General features: G+C 42.9%; 2 protein-coding genes across 7 annotated transcripts; one reads left to right on the forward strand and one right to left on the reverse strand.

The window, feature by feature from the left end:
* Positions 1 to 12,267, forward strand: fanci (FA complementation group I). 2 transcript variants are annotated; one of them, XM_086108950.1, is made up of 37 exons: positions 1 to 178; positions 281 to 353; positions 532 to 662; positions 1,299 to 1,452; positions 1,547 to 1,604; positions 1,805 to 1,846; positions 1,938 to 2,061; positions 2,138 to 2,223; positions 2,309 to 2,441; positions 2,533 to 2,610; positions 2,703 to 2,842; positions 3,385 to 3,565; positions 3,652 to 3,739; positions 4,273 to 4,403; positions 4,485 to 4,555; positions 4,717 to 4,831; positions 5,127 to 5,249; positions 6,347 to 6,415; positions 6,505 to 6,606; positions 6,794 to 6,988; positions 7,173 to 7,294; positions 7,372 to 7,533; positions 7,717 to 7,896; positions 8,188 to 8,354; positions 8,431 to 8,501; positions 8,734 to 8,850; positions 8,925 to 8,976; positions 9,046 to 9,173; positions 9,400 to 9,465; positions 9,566 to 9,662; positions 9,774 to 9,958; positions 10,559 to 10,615; positions 10,704 to 10,763; positions 10,838 to 10,906; positions 11,527 to 11,622; positions 11,708 to 11,809; positions 11,888 to 12,267. In XM_086108950.1, exons 1-37 carry the CDS (start codon positions 86 to 88, stop codon positions 11,948 to 11,950), a joined length of 3,981 nt encoding a protein of 1,326 aa, XP_085965076.1. In that variant the 5' UTR covers positions 1 to 85; the 3' UTR covers positions 11,951 to 12,267. The 2 variants fall into 2 exon arrangements, with proteins under 2 accessions (XP_085965076.1, XP_085965075.1); XM_086108949.1 differs by having other exon boundaries at positions 11,708 to 12,267.
* polg (polymerase (DNA directed), gamma) lies at positions 11,423 to 26,730 on the reverse strand. 5 transcript variants are annotated; one of them, XM_086108953.1, is made up of 23 exons: positions 26,534 to 26,730; positions 25,710 to 26,249; positions 24,505 to 24,700; positions 24,271 to 24,438; positions 24,034 to 24,180; positions 23,856 to 23,935; positions 23,604 to 23,786; positions 22,181 to 22,323; positions 21,991 to 22,117; positions 21,683 to 21,907; positions 20,552 to 20,669; positions 19,982 to 20,047; positions 19,737 to 19,871; positions 19,513 to 19,673; positions 18,115 to 18,168; positions 17,904 to 18,021; positions 17,118 to 17,253; positions 16,343 to 16,589; positions 15,417 to 15,539; positions 15,153 to 15,321; positions 12,849 to 13,057; positions 12,602 to 12,762; positions 11,423 to 12,138 (listed from the first exon to the last, which is right to left on the reverse strand). In XM_086108953.1, the coding sequence occupies exons 2-23, from the start codon at positions 26,135 to 26,137 to the stop codon at positions 12,023 to 12,025; spliced, it is 3,510 nt and encodes a 1,169-aa protein (XP_085965079.1). In that variant the 5' UTR covers positions 26,138 to 26,249; positions 26,534 to 26,730; the 3' UTR covers positions 11,423 to 12,022. The 5 variants fall into 5 exon arrangements, with proteins under 5 accessions (XP_085965079.1, XP_085965081.1, XP_085965078.1 ...); XM_086108955.1 differs by having other exon boundaries at positions 11,423 to 12,126; positions 21,991 to 22,111; positions 25,710 to 26,300; XM_086108952.1 differs by having other exon boundaries at positions 21,991 to 22,111; positions 25,710 to 26,300.
* Positions 26,731 to 26,821: the final 91 nt, after the last annotated feature.

The raw sequence follows: 26,821 nt of genomic DNA on the forward strand, positions 1-26,821 counted from the left end.
GCAAAGATCCTGTGGTGGGGGGACTGTTGTTGACGTTTTTCTGTTGCTGTGTGTGTCTGCCTGATCTTTTCACTTTTCTTCAACCATGAAGGCTGAAATGGAAAGAATTATTTCCTTATCAGATGGTGACAGTTCTGGAGAGCTTCAAAAATACTTGTCCTCCCTCTCTGAAAGCAAGGTAACCAGCATTGACGTGGTAACGCATAACAAGTTGCACCCTTCGTTCTAATGCTCACCTGGTTAGTCGGAAATGTAAACGACTCACTTCTTTGTTTTGAAGCTGACTACGTTAATTACCAGTAGTGCACTCAAGGGGAAAACGATTGGCAAAATTATTAAAGCCGTCTTCAAAGGTAAGAGCATTGTTTTTGTTTGCGAATTCTTGTTCAATATGTAATTACTCTTTACCACGTTCTTGCCATGAACCTGTTTCTGGAACCTAGTGTGACCTAATTTACATATTTTCACATGTTGCCATTTAAATGAGAATCGCTCTCGGATAAAAAATATGTTGACTCCTTTTTATTTTAGGCTCGCCACCGGGATCTAGTGAAGGTTCAAAACGCAGACTGTTGCTTTACCAACACTGCATCCCTCTCTGTGAGTCTGGTGACCTCCAAAGTGAAGTGGCAGCTGATATTATTGGACTGCTCATGTTAGAGGTACAAAACACAATGCACCTATTGCTCACTACCCTGTCCCCCTCCCCGCAGGCAGGGGCCTTACAGTATTTGAAATGTGGAAGATGCTCTGTTGAAGGACAGCAAGAAGTGAAGGTTTTAATTTCTTAGCAGTTATTCATTCATTCATTCACAAGGATCGCGGGGGGTGCTGGAGCCTATCCCAGCTGTCTTCGGACAGTAGGCGGGGGACACCCCGAAACGGTTTCCAACCAATCGCAGGGCACACAGAGAGGAACAACCATCCGCGCTCACACTCACACCTAGGGACAATTGAGAGTGTTCAATCAGCGGAAACCGGAGCACCGGGAGAAAAATCCACGCAGGCCCCGGGGAGAACATGTAAACTCCACACAGGGAGGCCGGAGCTGGGATTGAACCCGGTACCTCTGCACTGTGAGGTCGACGTGCTAACCACTGGCCCACCGGGCCGCTTCTTAGCAATTAATTGGACAAAAACCAAAAACAAAACAGCAGCGAACAGGATGATTGAAAGCATTACCGACTGTGTAAACTCTTTTTTTTCTGTCAATGTTTTTTTTTCTTCTTTTGCATCAGACACTCACTCTTGTACATGTTTTTTCTATTTCTTATTTTGTTTGTGTTGTGTAAATGCAGACACACACTTTGGTTGGACCCTCGCTTGCAAAACTAGCAGATCTATTCATTGAAGAAATCAAGGCAGGAAAAATAGGCAATGGCAAATCTTTGGAGCTATTTCCGACTGTACTTACGGCTATAACAGCTTGTGAAACATTCTCATACAGCAAAGGTTAGTACAAATAGTGGATGAAAATTGTAATAAACTACACAAACTTTTTCCCACTCAAAAATATGTTTTCTGTCATTTCTTTTTTTACCCACAGGTGAGCTCAGTGGTGAGCAATACAAGAAACAGCTGATCAACAGCCTTTGCGCTAGCAGGTGATCTAATACAATAGCTCATGCTCCCAGCCATGAAAAAAAAAAAAGAATTCATTATCATTTTATTATTCCGATCAACTCTGTGCATCAACACGTGAAGCAACAATGGCCATTTGATTCAATCACCTAAAACTAGTAAAGACTGAATAGTCATTTCCAAAGAGGAATAAACTCACAACATGTTTGCATTTATCCTGCAGATGGGACTCACAATGTGTTATCCACCTGGCCACGATGTTCAGGTAACCTATTTGGTGTTTTTGTCCAAGCGATATTTGGCAACATTTTCAAAGTGGTGCTCTGACCCTTTCGAGTTTGTCTGCTTCGCTTTAGGGATGTGCCTCTGTCACTGGATGAGTTGCGGTTCGTGGTGGAGAAAGTGCTGCGCATGTTCAGCAAGCTCGACCTGCAGGAAATTCCGCCACTTGTTTATCAGTTGCTCTTGTTATCTGCAAAGGTAGAAGGGTGAGAGACAGGCATGTATTGTAAACAAGTCCTCCATACAGTCTAAATGGCCGCGCTACACCTTTTAGGGTTGCAAGAAACAGGTGCTCGATGGAATCGTTCATTATTTTAAGCAGCAAGACCTTCACCAGCAAGAGGAGCGGAAACATGGAGAGTGGGTGATTTAAACATTGCAAGTTGCACTGTCCACGTGAAACCATTATTGTCTGTCCTCACACTTCCTCTGTTCTCTCTGTTAGGAACTCAGATTTAGAAGTTCAGTCCATTCCGCAGGACCAGCTAAGGCACGTGGAGGGCACTGTTATCCTCCACATTGTTTTTGCTGTGAGGCTCAACCATGAACTTGGGAGAGAATTCCTGAAAAGCATCAAAGTACCTAATGTCACAACAGTCATTTCAGAAAATGGTTACACAATCTAATTCATGCATTTCCTGGATGCCATAAATCATTCCCTTCCAACAGGCTTCATATGGGGACCTTTGCCCTTTCAGCGTTGCCCTATTGCTCTCTGTTGCACAGATCCAGCGCTGCGAGGAACAGGTCGGGAGTGGCCGAGATGCTCCTCCTTTAGCTTCATCTGTCTCCTGGCTGCTTATTCATGACTGGCCCCCACTGTTCTTTGTATTCGATAGGTGTTTGAACTTTTCAAGGGGGCAATTCTCAAGAGCTTGAAAGATGTGCAGCTGCTGCAGGGGTCCAAGTTCCTGCAGGACCTCCTGCCTCGTGGTCACTGTAGCATCGCTGAGATGATTTTGGACACGGTGAAAAGCAGGTGTGAGCACTTACATGTCATGAGTTCATTATATTTGTACATGCAACAATCAACATTACTCTCTACGAAACGGCTTGCTGTTCAGAAAATGTTTGTAGAGCTGAATTATGTAATAATCTGTTCATGGGTCTTCCTTTTTATAAACTGTACAGGCAATGTCATCATTCATGTCTTTGATGGTGGGCTAGAAATCTGGTGATGGATGGGCAAAGAAAGCATTCCAGTCTTTTTGTTAACTTAGGCACATTGTACAAGCGGCCCAGAAATAGATATGTTTGTAATATTGAACAACCTCCCACGTGTTTGTGTGAATTTTTAGACTGTTTCCAAATTGTATGACGTTTGAACTTAAATGCCACTGAATGTCCTCGTGGTTTGTGGCACTCGTTGTGTTTTTTCTGGCCATACTGTGGCCACTCAGAGCTTGATCGTGTGTTTTTGTGTATTCTAACTTGGTCGTGAGCAATCACACTTCTGCTATGTTCACATGGAGTATAAAAATAGTTTCTTGTGGAAAAAAATGCCTGGACCCTTTTGTGCAGTGTCTTTGGATGGGATCATGTGACCCAGGGCCTGGTGCAGCTGGGTTTCTTTCTAATGGATACATTTGGACCGAAACCCAGACCATTTGGAAAGACCATAGAAGGTTCTGCTGCTGTGGCCCGGACTCCTTCTCAGCTGGCATGTAAGCTTGGAGGTCAGGTGCTCCTCCAGGGCTTCAAGGTAACATTGAGTTGTTTTGTAATACACTATCTGCACTTGTTGACTCTACTCTACTGTCTTACTGCAATGTGTTTTTGTTCTGTAAGATGCATGAGGCAATAAGAGGCGAGATACTGGAGCAAGTTCTGAATCGACTGGTCACAAAGACTGCCTCACCTGTCAATCATTTTTTAGGTAATACAATGTACAATCACTTTCGATATCATTATGTCGGCTTACACACCGTCCGATCCAATATGGTACCAAAATGTAATCAAAAGTCAACATCGCTATCTTTTGTAAAAGCAGTTTAAAAAAAATACAGCTCTTGTGTTGAATCTCAGTAAATTGTGTAAGTGCTCATAACATTGTGGCTGCTAAGTGTACCTTATACAGGGGAAGTCACATGAAAAGGGCTCACGTAACGCCTGTCACAGCTCACCTGTTCTCTGGGTTGAGCCCTGAGCAACAACTGTGATGTCATCTTCGGTCAACAGCAAGCGGCAAAACGGCCACCCCTTGAGATGGATTAAAAACTGTTTTGATTTTGCTGCTTAATTCCTTACTCTCAAACGCAATATTAATCGGAGTACCATGTTTAGAGGAACATTCATATTAGAATAGTAAAGAGAATGTTAGACTTGACTTCCCTTTTAAATGAAAATGTGCTGTATAGTGCCAAGTAATATATTTTGATGACACTGTAACTCGAGTTTCTGTGTCCTCAGACCTCTTCTCAGACATTGTAACCTCCGCTCCAATGATGTTGCTGGAATCATCCTCCAAGGTTACAGAGACATTTGACCACCTGTCATACCTTCCCCTGCCCACTGTGCAGGGATTGCTAAAAGCTGTCCAGGTACTGAAAACACAGAGCAGGCGCTCACATACGCACATCATGAGAAACATGCGGAAATTGTTTTCACTGTTTGACTTCCAGCCTCTGCTGAAAGTCAGCATGTCTATGAAAGATGCCTTGATTCTGGTTCTCCGCAAGGCCATGTTTTCAAGGTATACGGATTGTTCCACATTCCCCAATGTGTTTTGTTGCTAATTTGAGCCGAGGTCAGCATATTTGTGCATTGTGGAATTTATGCCATATTGTGGTGGCTTCATATCTGAATGAGCATCTTGATATCCTCATTTAAAGATCTGTTCTGATTCTTTGTCAGCCAACTGGATGGACGAAAGTCAGCTGTAACTGGCTTCTTGTTGCTGCTGAAGAACTTCAAAGTGCTGGGCAGCCTGGCCTCCAGCCAGTGCAGCCAGACAATCTCCTCCAGCCAGGTAGGTAGTTACTTAATAGAGTATGGAACACAGCAGGGGCTTCATTCAGGTTCATACTAGTGCCTGAAATTGTTGGAAGCGCTTGAATTATGTTGCTAAGTTTTCAAGGGCTGGGAAGATGGCCGAATTCTGCAGTAACACATATTATTAGGAGAAAAGAAAAATGCATATCGACTTTAAAGTATGTGAAGATTGGATTGTATTCTTATAAAAGAGAGGCGGAATACAGTCAAGTCCCACATTTGGTGTATGACTTGTGACAGATGCTCAACTGTCTTCCTGTAAACCCAACCAGATCCATGTGGATGTTCATTCCCGTTATAACGCTGCCGCCAACGAGGCCTTCTGTCTGGAAATCTTGAGCAGCCTGCGTCGTTGCCTTGGCCAGCAGGCTGATGTGCGTCTCATGCTCTATGAGGTTTGTGCTGTTTTTCTAAGCCTCGTGTTCAATTCATGTTATTTTCTAGTCATTTTGCTAGGGCTATGCAGAGATGCAGATTTGATCATCTGAGCATGGTGATATTGCATTGTCGGGATGTAATGATTCACTCAAGCCCGGATTCGATTTTCCATTTTCCGTTCTAATTTCAGCTTCATCCGACAAAATTATTGTTTTAGCAGTGTTTTGTTAGTGCCAGAACTAAATACAAAAATTATTAGATGTATTGTTATATCCCTATTGCATTGACATAAGTGCAAATCAAATTACCCGTGACTCGTTCTAGCGAGGGTGGCCTGCTGACCGAGTGGTTAGCGCGTTGACCTCACAGTGCAGAGGCCGTGGGTTCGATCCCGGCTCTGGCCTTCCTGTGTGGAGTGTGCATGTTTTCCCCGTGCCTGTGTGGGGTTTTCTCCAGGTACTCTGGTTTCCTCCCACATTTCAAAAACATGCATGGCAGGCTGATTGAACATTCTAAATCAGGGGTGTCGAACTAATTTTTGTCGCGGGCCACTTTTGAGTTACGTCTTCCCTCGGAGGGCCGTTATCACAGTGAAACCACAAAAATGTTTAATCGCCTTATTACTTGTAAGGGTCACAAAAGTATTGCATAATCTCAATGAAATGTTTTACACATGATAATTTGACATTTTCAGTATTTTTTTTAGCAAGGATCATGCAAGTTGACACACATGATTTCTTTCGGGGGGCCACATAAAATGATGTGGCGGGCCGGATCTGGCCGCGGGCCTTGAGTTTGACACCAGTGCTCTAAATTGTCCCGTGGAGTGAGTGTGAGCACGGATGATTGTTTGTCTATGTGTGCCCTGCGATTGGATGGCAACCAGTTCAGGGTGTCCCCCGCCGACTGCCTGAAGACAGCTGGGATAGGCACCAGCACTCCCCGCGACCTTTGTGAGGATAAAGTGGATCAGAAAATGGATGGATGGATAGTTCTAGTGACCGTTGATGGGACAAGCTGAAAGTCACAACAACATATTACATTGCAATCTAGTTTAAGAAGATTCATGTGATCTCCCTTTTTTATGTGTCGTGTTGATGGATGTGTTATTCAGGGCTTCTATGATGTTCTTCGTCGGAACTCCCAACTTGCAAGCTCCATCATGCAGACACTTTTCTCACAGGTATGAATGTCTCCTACTATTTGTCCACAATGACCTTCTTGTCATGTTACATGCATTGTAGTTTGTAGCATTTGTGGTTTGTTTCCTAGTTGCGGAGGTACTACGAACCCGAACAAGATCTCTTGCCCCCAGTGAAACTGCAGCCCTGCATCACAGCTAGTGGAGAACAGATCCACCTTCAGGAGCCTCTAGTACTGTTGATTTTTACTGACACTGATTTGCTGTTTTTGATTTGCTTTAGGTCATAACTTCACACTGACCTATGTTCTTCTGGATAATGGACAACTCGTCAAAGTCTTGTTGAAATCTTACTCCGGAGTGGACCACGTCATTTCTGACATGTATCCGCTATGTGTTGTAAACACTTTTCTATCTCAGGCCCACCTGGTATCCTGCACTGTACACTGCCTTTTGTGGCTTACAAATATGCGGCGATCAGCCAAAATCAGTGATTACGACGATGATGATAACGAAGACGAGGATGAGGATGAGGGATATCAATCCGAACTGCACGTTATTCTAGAGAGCATCACAAAACGCATGATCAAAAGTGAAATGGAGGACTTTGAACTGGTACGCACACTGCACACGTACTGATAAATTCCAATAAATCAACTGCGGCGCTTTCAGATTTTAAGCTATAAATGAACATTTTGATCAGAAACCAAAGTGACGATCTCAAACCAGAGTCGGTTGAATGTACTTGACACAAGCCCATTCTTCCCAGTTATTGGCAACGGTCATTGTGTTTCATCAGGACAAGTCGGCAGAATTCTCCACTGTATCCAGTGTTGGTGTGAAGAATAACATCTACGCTGTGCTCGTGATAGGACTCTACGAGGTCCTCTTGGAGTACAATTTTGTCAAAGGCAATTACAGGTACAAAGTATTTGTCACTTCCTGTATTGTGTGTGATGGGGAATTTCATATTTAGAAACTTTGCATGACACTTTCAGTAAAAGTGCCTTTGAGGAGTTAGTGGAACTGTTCAACCGCTACAACAAGCTGTGTGAGATCCTGAGGGAGAAATCCGGAAAAGGTCGGCAGGCCTCAAACAAAATTCCTCGGAGTTTACTCTCAATGGGCTTCATATCAACTCTCGTCACTGCGCTCCTTCGGTAAGTATGCTCAGTATGTACTCTCGAGAATGTTTTCCTCGCTCATGGTCAAGAGCGGGGGTCACCAACCTTTTTGAAAGTGAGAGCTAATTCTTGGGTCCTGATTAAAAAATAACTACAGCGAGGAAGTTGAAACATAGTGTCCTTTGCAAGGTGATCAAGATACAATATTGTGGTTTCCAGAGACAGCTCTCAGAGCAGAGAGGAGGCGCTCACCGTGTTGCGCTCCAGTGGAGAAATTGTACGTTACGCGCTCTGCGTGGCTGTGCAGAAGATCCAGCAGCTGGAAGATACTGGAGTTACAGATGGCCCAGATGGCCAAAGTTCAGACTCGACTTTCCGCTTCCTGTGTGAAATGACAAGGTCGGAATCGTTTAGCTGCGGGGTTATAATAGCTTTGGATTTGGCGTCATTGTTTGTATTTATTTCATTTAGACAGTTACGCAGTCGTTTGAAATAGTTTGTTAGTGTTAATTTTTTGTTTTCAAAAATGCTTCATAGTTTAGTTTTTTTATTAGATTTAGTATGAGATTAGTTTTTTTCCCCCAATTTTAGTTTATGTATTATTATTGTAAATTTTCATTAAATCTTGATTCAGCGAACATGTGTTTTGACATTTGTGCTCCCATCTGTGACGTAACGGGCATTTTACAGTGTGCTGATGTGGCGGTATACCAACGTCCCCAGTGCAACGGAGGATGCTGGGAAGAAAGAAAAGCGGTCCAGTCTGTCACAATTGAGCCTGGAAGGCCTTCTTGGGGTATTCACGGCATGCCAGCAGCGCTATCCTGACAAGATGACCAAGCTTCTCTCATCCATTGGTTTGACTTGCCGAAATAAAACCCACTCACGTTGAATAAAGTGTAGACGGTAATTCCATTGTGTTCTATCTTCTAGATAACTCGGACGACATTGCTGAGCCAGAAGATTGTGAACAGATGAAATACTGTTACATCCGTCAATTTCAGGTCCTTGTTTGTACTCTGCATGCTTGCCTTAGTTTTCTTGGCGCACTTGAGCTTCTCCCCAGCATTCCAAAAACAGTTGATTGAAGAGTCAAATTGTCCATAGCTGTGAATGCGAGCCTGAATGTTTGGCTTTACACCTACTGCCCGAAGACGCAGTATAGATGATGAACGGCTAGATGTATTGTTCGGTCATCACCGCTCATTATGCGTTGTACTTGCTCTTTCTCAACAGAGAGCGCTGTTTGCCCAGTTGAGTCGAGGAGAGGAGGAATTTAACAGCAAAGAAGCTCAATTATTGGTCAACATTTTGAGCGTGCTTTCACTCCAGCTAAATCCCTCCTCTCAGCAAGTACGTATGCAATCATGAAATGATCGTATCACAAATACATACTAGTTCTGCTGACATCCGCATCAAATAAACAGTTTGCTCAGATGATCACATGGACGGTGAAAATCTGCAAGGAGACCAGCTTTGGTCAGTGAATGCCAGCGAGCATCATTGGTTGGTTTTGATTGGTTGACCAAAACATGTCCTTGTGTTTAGAGGACTCTGCTTTGTCCAAGGGGCTTCTCTCACTTCTCTTCAGCCTGCATGTTCTTTTTAAGAGCCCTGCCAGCTTGTTGCTGGAACTCTGTCAGGACATCCATAGCCACCTCGGCGATATTGATCAGGTACGTTATCAAATGATGTGAGATGCTGTTACCGAGCTGAAATGCTGGAGAGAAATTGTTCTAAAGCGTGGCCGATGTAGCGGCAATGAGAACATTGCCACATCATCACTATTTACGAGATTCTCCAGATTATCCATGACTCCAAATGAGTACAAGAGGGATAGAAAACGGATGGATACACAGCATCATTACCAGCTTTGTTTTATCTTGTTGTTTTTCTTACCAGGATGTGGAGGTCGAAAAGCAGTCGCACTTTGCTATTGTCAACATGAAAACAGCAATGACAGCAGCAGTAAGTGGTTTCCTTTTTTTTTCCCCCCCCCTCCCCCGCCCCCAAGGTATAAAGTCACTTTTATCACAATAGTCATTATGTTTGTAATCTCTAACTCCAGCTGCAGGTCCTGTCTCAAGTGGACAAGGTGCTAGATGAAGTGGACTGGTTAATTGGCACAAAGAAAAGCCAGATGGCCGTTGACAAATCATGCCCTGGTAGGGAAACTTTTACACTGATGCTCACTGGCATGAAGTTTCGGGTTTAAGGTGGACGTGTTCTTCTGTTGCCAACAATGATTGGGGCTCTGTTATGTTTCTGACAAGTAGAAGAGGCCACGCAGTCTGCAGACCAGCAGGACCCTGCAGAGAAAGCAGTGACATTACAGCTTGGAACACTTCTGACTGCACTCAACGAGTTGGTCCAGACCGCGTTGCAGCCCGGAACTTGCACCATCACATTGCTCAAAGTTCTGAGTCGCACTTACGCCATCCTCACCACGCTCGTTAAATATGTGTGTATCTGTTCTACTTATTGTTAGGGTTGCAAATTTCCTGGAAATTTGCCAAAGTTAGAAACTTTCCATGGGAATTAATGGGAATGAAGCAGGAAGCTCCTAAATTGAAGGCTCGCTCCAAATAGAGAGCTAAACAAATACAATTCATGCAAATATGGTGGTACCTTGACTTAGGTATGAGCTGTCGTTTAGTCGATTTTATTTTTCTGAATAACCTTTTCTTTTTTGAGGCCATTTGTGTTGTGAGTAAAAATCTGAGGAACAGGCAAGCTTCAGATAGGGTGCCGTTAATGTGAAGAAAAAAAAATAATGAATGCTGCAAATAAGGAACTGTAATGCTCCCTCATGTGGACAAGGACAGCTATGTATTTTGTATTGTCCGTTTATGACCAAATGTTTCAGCCTGAATATGATACGTTTCTATTTATTTACCTGCAATTCTCAGTTAATTCCCATTTTAAAAAACAAGGTTTCAATTTGGATACTTCCACAATTCCCCATCTTAATTTGAAATTTACATTTTTTTTTATATATAGTTCAGTACTATATATGTACCTTACCCAGTTTGATATAAATGTATTCTTTTCACATTTTTAGTACATTCAAGTTTGTGCCAGTCAGAGTGGTAAATTGCCTTCCCGCTTTGAGAAGCTGGTGAGTCTTGGCAACAATCTTGGGAGATTTGCACTACAGATGATGTGATGCTCAAATTTAATTCATTTTATTTTTTGCCACAATGCAGGTCAAACTCTCTGGCTCCCATCTGACTCCACAATGCTATTTCTTCATCACATATGTTCAGGTGCAAACGGGTTCAAGTTTTCAAAACCAGATTTGAAATGACAGACCGTAAATGTTCCCATTGTTCCTCTGCAGGGGGGAGAGCCGAGTGTTGGAGGTGCAGACAAGAAGAAAAAGAAGAACGAGGTGAACACTGCTGCCACTGTAAGGACCTTCCTTATATTTATTTGCTTTTAGGAATGGGCTAAATCATTCACTTACGCTAGTCAAGTGAGCTCAACCTTATCCAAGTTGACTTAAGTGCACCCTCAACTCCGAATCATGAGATGAATGTCTTTCAGTGTCCTATTAAGGACAATAATGATGCCCCATTGCCCTTAGGAATGCAGTTGTGCCTGACATTTGGCCTGAGTGGATAATAGTTACTCAACTTCCCACAGCTGATCGACGTCAGCCTGGTCCTCTCCAAACTGCAAAGTAATTTAGACAGAATCAACAATACAATTTTCTATTCTGCTTATCTCCAGGGGCCCACCCAACCCCCAGTTGAAAAATTAGTTATTTAAAAAAAAAAGGCCATTCCTGACTAGTCATTAGCATGTGTCATTGGCAAAAAATGTGACAGCACCTCACCTCCCACCCCCAATCGGCGTGGTGTTCTTCATGATGAAGCCAAGCATTTGGTACGGTGCGCCCACCCATCCCATCAAGATATCATGGTGCATTTGATCATGTTTTAATTTTTAAAAAGGGAGTATAAACTGTACAGTGTACACTTCAAAAGAAAGATTTAAGTGAATACACCCGTCTTGCTTTCTGGGTAGGCAAAACTTCTGCGTCAGACAAAGGCCATTCCCGACTTGATCTTCAGCATTGAACAGTATGAGAAATACGTCATCACACTCTCAAAGAAGTCAAAGGTACATGTGAATGTCTGTTGTTTGAAATGCCTTGGGGGGGAAAAAAGTGTAAACTACTCATTTCAATGGCATCTGCTTCATCCAGGTCAATCTGATGCAATACATGAAACTGAGCACCTCGAGAGATTTCCGTATCAATGCTGCTTCTCTAGACGCGGCCCTGCAGGAGCAGGACGACACTGTGGAGGTAAGCGTCATCTGCACTCGAGGAGGATCAATCTGTCCAGGTCTGATTTCAGCATTTGCATTTGTTTCTGTGCCTTAGGTTGAGTCACAAGCTGTGGAAGAGACTCAAGAACCCAAACTGAAGAAAAAACGGAAACATTGAGCTGCTCACGTTGGTTACACGCATCTCCTGCTTGCATGTTGTTGAGCTTCCAGGCAGTTCTCCATTTTGGGTTCACATGTTACGAGTGTCCTTGGCCTGGTCCATAAGATTTTGTCTTCCTTTACTGATGGAGCCTTTGGTGATGTCCATTATTTGGTAGATGTCCAAGGCTTCACCTGAAAGCACATCTTGTGTATCTGTTTTCACCTCTTGTTTAATTTAATTATGAAGAAACACTATATTTAGCATGTCTTGAATTTCTGAACGAATTTGTATAGGTTTTCCTATGGCTGACATTAAAACTGTACCATACTGCATCATGGGTGTTACGTGATCAATTTGTACTTCTGTAACTTCTATTAAGTTCATGATTGATATAACTGTGAGCTTTGTTCATGACTTATTCATTGTACTGTACTGACGAAAGTACTGTATGAAAAAGTCAACCTTCACAAAGATAATAGTCATCCATTTTCATTGGCAGTCGGTGAATTATTATTCATTTTATAATTATATTGCTAATTTCATTTTCTCAATATGTATGTATGACCTCGCCCAGCAACATGACCGCACTCTGCTAGAATGGCTGACAGTTTGCAGCACTCAATGCTGAAAATCATTGTCAGCAGGTGTATTTGGTTTTAGGCTCACCAGGAGGAAGGCCGTATTTTCGTTCCACACCCATGGGGTTGGAGGGGGTGACGCAGTCCATTGTGACCTCTTTCCTCAGACACGTGTCGATGTCAACCGCACTGAAGAAAGCGACGGACTGTGGAAGGTCCCGCATGCCTAATGCATGTGCAAACATACTCCTGCGGGAGACAAAAGCAGCACACAGAACACCGAAGTCCATGTCCAATTTAGTTTCCACAAAGGTCTACCCCATCTGTGAACAGACCTGGCAAGAAGGTTGGTGATCTGCAATGCGAGCGCTGCTCGGTATCGGTCTTCGGTGCGGACGAGGTAGCGCACCTCGTCGTGGATGCTGATGCAGAAGCGGCCGTCGATGTCGTGCTCCTCGAAGAGCCACCTCATCGCCACGAGCATCAGATGAAGGTAATCAACTGCCGAGCTCTGGACCACCCAGTTCACCCTGCTGGTGATGAACTGACACAAGGAAAACCCGGCATAAATGTGACATCTCACATGTGAACTTCACTCACCACTTCACTTGGGCCACATGATGGGGCCTTTTTTATAAACGATGAGCTTTAGAATGTGTAGTTGTACCTAATGTTGCAAAATACAAACCATATTCACATCGTTGAACCAATAAAGTACCTCTTAACATTAACTCAGTGAAGACAGAGTTTACCCAGAATTCACCATCTAAAGAAATTTTAATATTACGTAAGAAAACCCCCCCGAAATGATCTTTAATGTAGAAAACGGGTCTAGTATCAATTGTCATTCAGAAAATAGTTTTCCGATGGATTTAACAGTGTTGGGAAGTAACCAAGTACAAATACTTGATTGTACTTGTGGAGATTTTTCAGGCATCTGTTGAGTATTTTAATTTTTTTGGACAACTTAATTGTTACTCGCGAGTCAAGTCAAGTCAAGTCAACAGTATTTATTGAGCACTTTCAAACAGCCATCGCTGCATACAAAGTGCTGTACATGGAGCAATTTAACATGCACAATAAACAGTAAGACAAATCGGTAATAAAGGCGGTAGAAAGCACCAAACAGTAAAACCAAGAACAAATCTAAGTCATGCTGAGTCGAATGCCAAAGAATACAAGTGAGTTTTGAGGAGGGTTTTGAAGATGGGCAGCGAGGAGGCTTGCCGAATGTTCAGCGGGAGGTCATTCCAGAGAGAGGGACCAGCAACAGAAAAGGCTCGAACCCCTCTGAGCCTCAGTTTAGTTCTTGGTACTTCTAATAAGGTCTGGTCCGCAGACCTGAGGCGCCGGGCACGTGTGTAGGGGCGGATGAGCTCAGAGAGGTAAGGTGGCGCGAGATTAGAAAACAAATAAGAGGATCTTGAAAATAACTCTAAAATGAATGGGGAGCCAGTGAAGGGATGCCAGAGTAGGAGTTATGTGCTCCCTCTTACGAGTACCAGTCAAGAGGCGAGCAGCGGCATTCTGGACCAGCTGAAGGCGCTTAATGGAGGACTGGCTGACTCCAAAGTAAAGGGCATTGCAGTAATCGAGCCGGGATGTGACAAAGGCATGAATTACTGTCTCAAAGTGTTCATGTGAGAGGAGAGGTTTTATTTTGGCCAGCTGTCTAAGGTGAAAGAAGCTGGATTTGACAACGGCACCAATTTGCCGATCGAGTTTGAAATCACCGTCCAGTTTAATGCCCAAGTTTGAGACTGTTGACTTAAGAGAAGGAGACAGAGGTTCAAAACATATCTGTAATTTCTACTGCTTATTTTGCCAAAATAGGAGTTACTTTTTTCCACCATCGCAGATGACACAATGTTAAACACAAATCAAAACAAATAACAACAAAAGGCTAATACAACTGATTCTGAGAAGCAAGAGATTCCCCATGTGTGGCCATATTAATAAGAATAAGACAATGTTTTTGTCTCACAATGTCAAAAATTTGTCTCACAATGGAGAAATTCCCAATTTACAGCAGTGAAATTATGAAAGGAAGAAAGTAGAAGAACGAAATGTATAGGATCTGCTGTAAAGGCAGCCACTCTCGCGGCGCCATCTCAAGATAAGAGAACCCTTTTGATTTTGTCGGCTACAAGAATGATTTGAGGTGAACCATGAATGCCTCGTATGGCCCTAAATCCACCAGCACCTGGGATTCAACATGTTTTTCAGGTATAACTTAATTTAGCATGTTGCTGTAAAAAAAAAAAAAAAAAAAATCCAAAACAGAAACCTCTTTCTCTTTAGGTCATGTTATCGGAATGGGTATTGTGTACAATCCATTGGTAAAAAAAAAACAACAAAAAAAAACAAATGTTAAATCAGAACTTCTACTTGTATCAGTCTTAATTAGCTGACGACTACTGCTTCTAGATATAGTAAGTAAAGAATGTGAGTAACGAGACAATTTGATGAATCTATGAATTTCACTTTTTGAAATGAACTACAATTAATTAGATCAATAGCACAATCTTGAAAAGCAGTGATTAAATAATGAAATATTTTACCCCTTTATAATAAAAAAAAAATTGACTCACTGTCCTCGAGTGTAAGTTTGTTTGGTGTCGGTGAGTTCCTTAGCTCACCTCATCCTTGACTGCCTTGGGCTCCAGAGCTCTGCTAATCCTGCAGCCCAGTACAGGTGTCGCCGGCTGGGCTGAATGCGCAATGCTCTCCAGTTTGTTGAACATGTCCGACTCTGTCCCCCCAAACCATATTCGTTTGCCAACTAAATCCCATTTTCTCCGACGGGAACTGAATTAATCAAGTGAGAAGATGGAAGACAGGAAATAACAATCGGTGAAGACTGAGATGTACAAAATGGTGGTTGCAGGTGTTGAATTTCTCACCTCTGTGAGGCCAGTCGACTGATCTTCCGCAACTCCTGGAGGGATACGCTTCCATCTTCCTCCCTTTCCACCTCAATTCCCAGCTCAGTGACCAGCCACTCACCTTCGTCTGATAGTTCATATCTGACCTCCCACCCCAGAACAAAAAAAAAAACCCAACAAACTGTTGAGTCACATCGTGCGGTTACAAAGTTTTCAAGTTACGAGCTGTCGCTGTATTTGTCTGCTGTGAGTTGCAAGGACAATTTTGACCTTTTGGTGACCAGCAAACAGTCTGCTATAAGCTTGGGTCAGTCACCTTCACAATATCCAACCACCATCAGTTCACAACTGGCAGTGAGTGTCTTGCGTTTTGTGCTCCCATTTTTTTTTTGGGTTTTGTTTTTTTTGCGCAGGTATTTTTACCAAGCAAGGGTACGAAGAAAGTCAGTGCTGAGAAGAACAACTGGATGATGCCCATTTAAGTTGAAAAACATTAGAGAGGGGTGTGTGTACTGTGTGGTCAACTTGGAGAAGCAGGACAAGAGTAGTTCTTACATACCACGGTTGAAAGAGTTCATGTGGTCTAAAAAGCCAGCCAAGGACAGTAAAACAATTTCCCATACAGTACGTGGACCTCTGTCCATGAGAAGATGCAGAAAATAAACTCATTCCATCCCTCTCGAACTGAGCCACACCCAATATATCGGGATGCGTGCTGATTGAATCGTGTTTGTTTTTTTTGTTTTTTTTGGATGGACGCACAGCCCCAGTTAAACATCGTACAATGCTAATTGAAAACATCACTAAAAATTGGGGTGGAGTAAATGCATGAACCGTAATTTCAACAAGCAAATTTGATTTTAGCGATGAGTGCTTTGTGTTATGAGCGTGGATGTGGATCGCCTTGAATCTCTTAAGTCAAGGTTTACAATGAATGAGAGTACCTGCGTAACCCCTTTGTGCAAGCATACATCTGCCTGGCCTTACTGGCAGCGTCTGTCTGGCTAAGGCGATGGTTGAACTGCATCAGCAGCCTTTCTGCAAAGGGCTGTCCTGCGCCGTAGATGCGGCCATAGTTGAACACCTTGGCGTGCTCCCTGCTGATGCCCACGGCGTCGGCTGTACGGCTGTGCAGGTCAGTGGCCTGGCTCTTCTTCCCTTGAAGGGTCATCCAGCCAAACGCCGTACAACCTGAACCGCACAGAAAGGTATTTTGCCTGACTGGCTTGGAGGTGTTCCATAACATGTTTTTTTGTTGTTCCAGGTTGATAGACTGTAGTTTTACTCATCAATTACAAAAAATGAATTCAGCCTTCACGGCTCCTGAATATTAAGTTGAATTTACAGTACTTAGTAGTTTTTGGAAAGTCAATGGATTTGAGCACTGGAAGATTACAATAGACAATACTCAATATAAATCAGTTATACACGGTTTTAAGGCAACAGGTTTGCACACCCACACACACATATACAATATTCATATACAGTGTATATTCTTTTTGGGGGGGGGGGGGCTTAATAAATTAAATTGGCATTTAAAAACTGCCTTTTGTATTTCCTTGGGTTGTCTGAGTGATATTAAAATTGGTTTGATGATTTGAAACCTTTCTGTGATATGCAAAAAAAAAAACCCTGAAATCAGGAGGGGGTGGGGGTGGGGGGGGCAAATACCTTTTCACAGCAGTATAGAAAAATGAACAAATGGATGCCAAATCTCACCATGCATGCCAGCAAAGTGGGCCTCTCCGAGCACAGCTGCAATCCACAACTCTTGAGAGTCCACGTCGGCCCCAACCAGGTGGTAACCTGGTGGTGCCTGCACCATCGCTTTCAGCTCACTGCCCACTCTGTCCCGCTAAGGACACAAAACATATTGGCTGTGTTCGGAATCCTCATTCCCGACTCCCAAATCACTTCATAAGGATTTTTATATTGTACAGTGGACGATACTGTTCACTCATGAGTCAAACCAAAAAAAGTTTTTGGAACACTACTCAGGCATGCCTTGAATAAATACTTCCTGCTGTTGCATAATTATGACCTACTGAATCAAGGTCAACATGACATTATTAAAAGATTAGCATAATTTTATAAAATATAAACAAAAAAAGCACCAATCCATGTTGTGCTACAGTATGTTGCTCTACTTATGCTAAAGATATATTTTCCTGACACCACTCATGAATTGGTTTCAAATTCAGTTCTACCCCAGAACAACCCCCCCCCCCCACACACACAAATCTGTATTAGTGCAACAATACATTGCTTTTTTTTTTTTAGTGACCATGGTTCGTTCACTACTTTTAAAAGTGTAGTGTGGGATACAATGAGGGCACTACATTTTGTTGTCAGGGATAACCGACATTCATTCCCCCATTTGAACAGCATTCCAAAATTGCATATTCAATACATGAGTATTGATAGCGGATAGGGAGTGATTCCAAACACAGCTTTTAGCTTATACATGACAGTACATCATCATGAGATTTAGTGTGAGTGGCTTACACGTGCATTACTGGCAGTCAGCCATGTTGGCTCCACAGCCCTTCGTGTGACAGTTCCAGCCGTGACCACCTGAGGTAATATAGCACCATACTGGCCCTCTTCATCGAACTCCTTGTGCCTTTGGAAAACACACACATCGTTGTATGAAATGCTGAGTTTTCCTTCACCCTTTGTGGTCAATACGGATAATATGCATCGGTGGCAGACTAACCTGCTCACAAAACGAGGAAGCTCTCCTTTCCGCAGCCATATCACCATCTGGGAGCTATGATAAGACCATCAACTCGGTTTTCAATGATGTTTTTCCAAGTTAAATTCAAGCACTTTCAAGAGTAGTTTTCATGGGGGTTGTTTTGTAGTGCTGAAGCTCAGTGTTTTAGTACCGGGTACTTGTCGCACAACTCGTAAAGGAGTAGAATGGCATAATTCATGATCCATGAATCGGCCAATGTATTTCCAAGGACTGTAATGGGAATTCGACATCTAACAGTGCTAAAATGTATATTATAACAAACTGTTTGTGCCATTATGAATGTTGACCATGTTATTTGCAGACAAGCAAAGTTGCTTGCTCATGCGCCAGACTTCATTCTGTTCTCTGAAGTAGCAGCTGTCCAAAGTGCTGATTGTGCTGCATGATCTGCACTTCAGCGCCTCCCAAGAAGAGTGTAAAAAAGGGAACGCTTGACTGTTCGGGAGAGAAGACTCCATGATAGATTTATGAATGGTGCTCTCCATATTTTTTGTGGCGGATATAAATTTCATCATTTTTTTGATAAAGACTTTCATTGTCTTGGTTTCCCTGGACAAGACAGGGCGTCCTCCATTGTGCCTTTCTGTGACTCTTCCATTCTTTCTGTATCTCTGTGGCAACCTGCTCTGTTACACCCTAAGATCAGTATCCATTTCCCTCTAAGAACATCCTGCCTGAGGCCTTATAATGGCGAGGAACTGTTGCTCAATAGTCAGGTGCCATCTTGGCCTCATGATGTCAAAACGTGACCAGCATGGTGAAGAGGGCTAAATACCAATTTGGATTGTACCACAACATGTGGTGAACGATTCACCTGTCGTGAATGTTACCGTCCTTGTTTGCACAGGAAGTTGTGCAAAAAGGAAGGTCAAGTTAAGATCACCAGTAAAGGTTAGCGCGCATTTTAGGTTCATCATGAAATTTTATACAAAAGTTATATAATGCTCATGTTGTGTCATTAGTACTTATTAATACAGTATTGTAAAACGTGTAGTCTAAAGTAAAACCAAATTGTGTACAGTATTTGTCTGTTAGCGGGCAGGCTACTTCCTGGCTCATGAATGTTGAATACAAGGGCGGTACCATTACAATTCTGGGAATGGACCTTGCTGTTGAACTTTAATCCCTATATGTGGATCTTCATTCAGATCTTTGCCAAAATGTAACGGATTATTACGTGGCCCACGTGGCACCTTTCGATTTATTTAATAATTTATTCTGTGTAATTCTGCTAACCGTATTTGTCTTACCATGTATGGTTTAGTCATATGACAGTTTAACTAATTTCTTTGCTTTTAAATCAAATACTGAGTGTATGGGGAAAAACGCGGTAATACAATGTTAAATACTAGATACCTTATGCGTTTATGAGCGTTCCTCCAGAAGGACATCATTTTGTTAATCTCTAAGGCACGCGTGGCATTGGTTTCACCTCTTCCCGCTCTGAGAGTACCATCCTCCATCTTAGGTAGGAAGTCTTTTGAAAAAGGACTGCCAACGTTGTTTTGATTCCCGTCCTGAAACAGACAAAGACTCGAGTGTAATGCCAGTCGCTTACTGATGAAGCACTGACACCTTACCTTATGTGGTAATTTGAAAAACCAACACCCAGGAATGTCTATATCGCTGTAGGGGCCGATTCCTTGGTGATAGTGGCAATGACTCTCCTCTGGGACAGGGTGGGATTTGCGGGTAGGTTGCGGCTTCTTTACAAACTGGAAGAAAAACAAACGGACGAAAAGCATTGATGTCGAGAGCTGGTATGTAAAAACAGTAACTTTCCTGTTGACATGAGAATAAAGGTAATAAAGAAGAATTTGGATACCCCATGTGTTACTGCTTTGACTCCATGTTCCTCTGTTAGTCTCTCCAGTGTTCCAAACTCCTCCACCTGGTGGGGGGGGGGGAAAAACCTCAGTGCATCTTCTTTTCTTTACTAGGACTTTTTTGTAGCATCTGGTTGATGGAAAATTGATTTTTAAAAATGGAATTGATTATAGAAGCAGCACGGTGAACTACGTCGGCCCTGCATCCAAATCATGGCTCAGTGGGCAATTTGCTTGTGTGGGTGTTCACCGGGTACTTTGGCTTCCTCCCGCATTCCAAATACATACAGGTATACATGCATGTTAGGTTAACTGAAGACTCTAAATTGACCATAGGTGTAAACGTGAGTGTGACTTCTTGTTTTGTCCGTTAGTGCCCCTTGAATGGCTGGTGACCAGTCCAAGAAATACCCCAGCTCAAGAGTCAGCTGGGATAAATTCCAGCTCACCCTCGACTAATGAGAATGACAGAAAATCGATGGATGGATGGATAGTTAATTCAAGAGCGTGCAGCATAGTGTACTTGCTTGCCCACTATTGTGGAGTCGTATCATATACGGCATAGGTACCTTTGCCCAAACAGCGCTGTCTGTCCACATAAGGTCCTCTGATGGTGCGCAGTCCACATACTCAGGCGCCCCCTTGCAGTTCTCATCACAATACTCTCTGTAAACACGCTCAATTTCTCTGTAGAAGACAAAAAGCTCAAATACATCCTATGCAGGCTGGATTTCATTCTTAGAAAAGTGGTTCTCAAACTTTTAGGGTGCAGATGAGAATGTTTTCCAAGTGTCCATGACGTGTTTAACAGTTTCAACCAAAGTATTCATGGCGTGTTTGACAGTAAGGAACCAAATCCAATCGAATTAAATTAACAGTATCCATCATCACTAGCTGGCGTGCCCTGCTTTTACAAACAACTTGGCGCAAATGGATAGGAGCAATTTTACAAATGCTCTCGGTGCACCTTAGCAATTTGTTCACTACATTTTGGGACTTTTCAGACCACTCAAGTGACCATTAAAAAAAAAAACACTTGCAACTTTAAACCCCGATAAGAAAGATACAATACGAGCAGAATCATTTTCACATTGTTTTCCAGACGACAAACAGTTGGACTCAACATCGCCAAAGCCATGGTTACCTTTTACACATTGCAAAAGTAGTATTTTATCCATGACATTGACATTTTTCTTTTGTCCCAATGTACTTCCAAACTACATATTTGGCTGAGGTCCTTTTGCCATATTTGTGCAACTCAAGGAGAAAGTAGTGTGAGAGAGCGAAAAATGCTATGCAGAGAAGTCACATTGATGTGCTATGTTACAGTATCAGATATCAGCGCTTCTAACTGGCCTAAACTGAAGTAGGACACAGTAATTGGCTTGGCTTGTTTATTTTATTGGTAGGCTGGTCCCCATATGTAATAATAATAATACTTTTAATTTTGAACGCGCTTTCCATCGTACTCAAAGACACTTCACAAGAGTTTAAAACACGGGATAAAATGTACACTTTAAAGCCAAGCATACATGATTGAAAACAAACACATTTAGAAGAAGAAAAACAAAGCAGAAATGGGTAAGAGATTAAAAGGTGTTAAAAGCTATGCACTTATGAAAACAGTACCACCGAATTTTATGCAAATTATTCTGCCTCAGGTTGAGAACCACTAAACTTGAGTGTGGTCCACGACATACTTGTGAGGGCAAAGTGCTGGCCCGATGTTTCCCTCCGGGGAGTCCAGGTTATCTCTGCGTCCCGGAACCAGATACCCCCAGCCATGCTTCTCTGTGTAATGCAGGGGAAATCCATCCCACGTCAGACCCATCAGTTTAGGGGTCACCCTCATCTGAAGACTAATGAGATTCGCTCCCGGCGACCAGCTGTCTGCAAACATCTTTTCACACAACTTGCGATACCACCTGACGATGCAGGACACATGGAGCAATTGAGAAACAGTGGAAAGTGAAAGTGAAAGTCAAGTTCTGGCGGTTTGAGATCAGACCCAGGATGTCCAGGCAGGTGTTGCTTTCTCTTGGGAAGTCGATTCACCGTTTCCTTCAATTTATCCACAGCTAGCCTGCTGGGAAGAGGGCCCGCTACAGTGTCGTCTTCAGCTGGTGGACCTGTGTCTTGTAGCACAAAGTAAATCATAATCAAGGCTTTTCGGAATGAAGACCGTTATAATGTGATACCATCCATCCAGTCTGCAAGAGGAGTCGCGGTTTGGGATTCAACCGCTTTTGGGGACGGGTTCTTTTTGCTGGCTGGCAGTTTTTTCAGCTTGAATTCCTGCACGTCCCATTCAAGGTCCCAAATCCAAGGATCACCTCGGAATCTAGGAAACATACAGACAATACATGATATGGACAATGGTATGGTGACAATAAGTCATTATATTAAGGTAGGGGGCTCATCTTTTTTGCACAGCAAATACCTGATACTTTTTTTTTTTATTATGAGATTTAAGTATTTGTAACATCAGGGGTCATTGATGTTGGATGAGAGGGGCTGGCTGACAGTCTTGGTTCTTGTTGAGCCCTCCATTTTTAAAAGGGGTTAAGTTTGGGGTTCGTGCATTTAAGCCTTTATGGTTCTGACTTTATGCGCTGCAAAAAAATGCGGAAGCAACGTATCGTCCAAAACATATGTTTAACTTGAAGGGGGAACTTAAGGGTCAGGGGCCAACCGTAACTATTGAATGAGCTGATTAAGTGGTCGAGTGCATCTAAGACGTATGACAACCTGAAGTTTTTTTTTTAATATGATGACTGCACAGACATTTTTAGATCTTTCCAGATATGTTCAACCCGTTTCAAGTCTGCTGTCTTGCTGGGCCACTGACGGATATTCAAAGTTGCCCTGAAGCCACTCCTTCATATCTCGGCGTGTGTACATTGCTGCAATCATCTTTCCCTCAATCCTGACTGGTTTTCCAGTTCCTATTGCTGAAAAAACAACCCCATAGCGTGGTGCTGCTACCATCAAGCATCAATGTAGGAATAATATAATAATGCTTGGTTTCCTCCAAACCTGATGTCTGACGTTAACCCCAGACACTAATGTCTTCAGCACACAACAAAAACAAAGCTGGTCAAATATTTTTGGGGGGAATGTAAAGTATGTGCTAATTACGCAGGTCCTCCAATGTGCAGATGCATCACAAGAAATTCAAAATTACTGCATCACAGAAAATGTAATTGAAGTAGATCTATTAAAAAAGCAACTTCGCATTCTGAATGAAAGATTCACTACACACAAAGTGAAACACTTCCTGATTGTATGTTTGTCATAATAACACTGATTATAGCTTAAGTAATCAAAAAATGTCAGTACTACATATGAAGTTGTGAAAGGTATTGGCCAAAGATGTATAGAATGAGTTCATTTTTTTTAACTGAGCTACTGAAATAACTGTTCTACGTTATACCAATTTCTTGAGATGCACCTGAATAACTTTTCGCAAGTACTTCATGTAAAATACCATAAATTGCAACAATCTTAGGAGAACAAAGAGCCACGTTAAATCATACGCCTGGTGTCGAAAATTCAGCTTCATTTCATTTCCCTCTTGAGGAATAATATGTGTTTTTTGACAAAATGAGGTTAGAGTCTCACCTCTCACTCTCCAGAAGTTGGCATGCATCATCAGCTAGAATCATGAGAGATTTTTTCATCTCTCTCTGGAGCTCTTCATAAATATCCTGGGAATCCTCCAGGTATCGCCCCCAGTTCTGATTGACAGGAAGGTAGCTCACACCCATCTCCAGCATTCCGGCAAATGTCACTGGATGAGGACATCTTTGGAAGGACAAATTAGCTGTTAAAATCCACTAATAATTACAATTTAAGACAAATATGTCTTCCAACCTCTCCATGAAGAGGGGCAGTTGTTCAACAAATATTTGATGGGTGGCCTGAACATCTGAGGCGCAGTAGCGCATTAACTCCTGTGGGAGACAGCAAAGACAAAGTAACCGTACACTGACGCATTGATAGCTTGTTAGATTGATGGATGGATAAACAGTGGACAGAAAGTCGGACAGACCTGGAAGTGCTTCCTGACATCCATCATGGAGCCATTGATAAAGGTCTCCCTGATCTCTTTTTGTAATGGCGGCCCACCCACATATAGAGCATGGACATCGGCTAAGTTGTTGATGCTGCTAATATTCACCCAGTCCCAAAATCCAATCTATGCACACAAACATTCCACTGTGAACCTTTTCATGAGGTTATGCCAAAAACAACAACACCACCCAAAGCCAGTGTCGAATACACAAACCTTGGGACCGTCTCTTTTCTGTCCCACTTTCTTCATGCGCTGGCTGACCTCCTGGAGGCCCACCTTCTTGCCCTGCTTATTGGCCATCCATAGTGTGCGCTGGAAGCCAGTAAGGCCCGAGATAGCCATATGAAGACTCATCGTGTCCAGGAAGCGCACCTTAGATGCCTTGAGAAACGGATATGGATATGAATTGAATGTGCAAAAACACAAGCCTGCTACTTGCACACCCACCTTCATTAAGTATTGCTCCTTAATGCGAGATCGGTCAAAACTGACATTGTGGCCCACAATGAGGCGTTCCTTCCACTGACCGCCTGGTGGACGGACAGAATTCATTGGTGTCTCCAGAGGGATTAGGTCAGCGAGGATGAGCTGGTCTGACCAGGAGTAGCGCTCTTCAATCAGACGTTTGCTGCACCAAGAGTACCTTGTAATGGACACATAAAAACTTGTGACATGCACTTGCAAGAACATACAAAACCCACGCACAGTGGTACCCTGTTACAAGTACCCCAACTTACCCCAAGGTCTTTCAAGTTACGAGCCACTTGATATTTTTTTGTTTGTTTGTTTAGTGCTGTGAGCGAGTTTTAGATACGCTGCAATTTGAGTGAAGTGGGTAAAAAAAAGCCTGATGCACTTCTGGCCATTGATTGAACCGGACAGTGAAATAAACAAATGCAAAATGAAAAAGCTTTCATGGAGCCGACGTCACTCCCTAGTAGAATGACATAAATGGTTACTCCAGTGATGGGACTTTCAGTTTAATTACACATAAGAATTTGGTCACAGAACAAATTACATTTTTAAGACACACTGCCACTATGTTATTTTGATACCATTGTTGTGTCTACTTAATGACAAATAATTTCTAAGCAATGAACAAATCCATCCACTTTGTGTAGCCCATGTCTTCATTCAGGTGATGGGTGAGCTGAAGCATTGTCAACAGGTGACTTTGGGTGAGAGGCAGGGTACAACTTGGACTGGTCATCTGTAATCGCGTAGCACAGCCAAGTACATAAATATTTGGACAGTGACACAATTTTCAGCATTCTAACTCTGTACAACACCACAATGGATTTGAAACGAAACAATCAGGATTTGCTTCAATGTCCAAATATTTAGGGACCTGGCTGTATAGACAACCACTCACACTCACATTCCACACTTAGCATCTTCATAGCCTAACTTTTTTGGAATTTAAGGGAGCCAAAGTACATGAAGAAAACACAAAAGCATAGAGTGACTAGAATGTGCACACTTCACACAGGAAGGTCAGAGCTCAGATTCAAACCCTGAACCACAGACCTGCTAACCACTAGAACACCATGCTCCTAAATGGATGAAGCCAGTCAAACATAGTCATTCAAGTTCTTACACCGTGGCAACACCCCCCCCCCCTTCTTTTTCTTTTTTTTTTTAAATATCCTTACCAGTGTGTTGGAGACAAAGCAACAGCCAATGTTGGACAGTGGCCCTCTGCCATGCACACCTCTACATCAAACACAAGCGCTGTTTCATCTGGGAAGTCAACCCTGTGGCTCTCCCCGCTGGACCCATAACGCGTCCAGCCAACCTGCCATGTCCACTCCTGGGGTAAGGGAGGAAGCTCTGCTTGCTGCAGCGCGGCCGCAGCTTCCAGGTAGGGAAGACTTTGCTTCTGAGCCAAAACACGGAAGTGCTCGTCAATATTGTCCCCGTACATTTTGGGAAGCTTCAGCTCCACTTCTTGTAACAGTGCCGTCTCTTTCCCCCACAGCTGATGCTTCTGCAAGTGCCTTACACTGCGTTCCACATCTTCTTCTCTGTACTCGGGCACCAGCCCTCGAAAGATCTGCTCATGGAGATTTCTTGACAGCATCTGGATGTTAAGGGGGTTCAGACGGGTCTCTCCAGTGTCCTCGCCCTGAACTGGGTGAGGCTTTGTGGAGCAGAAGGAGCGTGGCCATATCCCTATTTTGGAGATGAGAGACCTGGGCGTGGGACAGCGGAACACTTTGAGCATCTGGACGGCTCACTACATCCTATGAGAAAAAAAAAACATTCACAACCTATTTGACTTAATCACATCGGCTTGTAGCAACTGTTGGACAAAAAAATGGCCCTTAAATATTACCCGGGTGTTGCCTTAATTTATTTTACATGACAATTTCAAGAACACTGCAAGCACGATGCAGTTAAGACAGTCATTAGTAAATGTAAAAAAAAAAAAAAACTCCAATAAAAGGTACGTACGAACGTCCTTCTACCAACTTACCCCGGTCAAATCATGATGGGATGATGAGTTACCAACTGCAATACTCGGCTCGTGTTTGCCTCGATTGTGAGCTAACAAGGCAACAGCTGCTTACTTCAAGTCCAGCTATGATTCATGACAGGACAGCGACCGAGGGCAACATAAACGCACCCAAGTTAGATTCAAAAAACAAATGTGACGAAATATTCCCGCATAAGGCTAGCACTGCTTCGGTGTGTTATTCGAGTAGTTCACCATGCTTTTAAAACGTTTGCGACATCTTGTGGTCTGGATAACCGCGTTTACTTC

Source organism: Hippocampus guttulatus, chromosome 4, assembly GCF_054856545.1.
Source record: "Hippocampus guttulatus isolate MCC_2025c chromosome 4, RoL_Hgut_1.0, whole genome shotgun sequence".
NCBI classification, from domain to species: Eukaryota; Metazoa; Chordata; class Actinopteri; order Syngnathiformes; family Syngnathidae; genus Hippocampus; species Hippocampus guttulatus.

Coding starts and splice junctions, on each gene's coding strand:
- fanci (XM_086108949.1), top strand. CDS start 86: ATGAAGGCTGAAATGGAAAGAATTATTTCCTTATCAGATGGTGACAGT. Junction 4,556..4,716: donor CGCAAGGCCATGTTTTCAAG/GTATACGGATTG, acceptor ATTCTTTGTCAG/CCAACTGGATGGACGAAAGT. Junction 8,851..8,924: donor TAAATCCCTCCTCTCAGCAA/GTACGTATGCAA, acceptor TCAAATAAACAG/TTTGCTCAGATGATCACATG.
- polg (XM_086108951.1), bottom strand. CDS start 26,281: ATGCTCAAAGTGTTCCGCTGTCCCACGCCCAGGTCTCTCATCTCCAAA. Junction 24,181..24,270: donor AGAAAAGAGACGGTCCCAAG/GTTTGTGTATTC, acceptor TTGTGTGCATAG/ATTGGATTTTGGGACTGGGT. Junction 12,139..12,601: donor AAAATACGGCCTTCCTCCTG/GTGAGCCTAAAA, acceptor CAGATACACAAG/ATGTGCTTTCAGGTGAAGCC.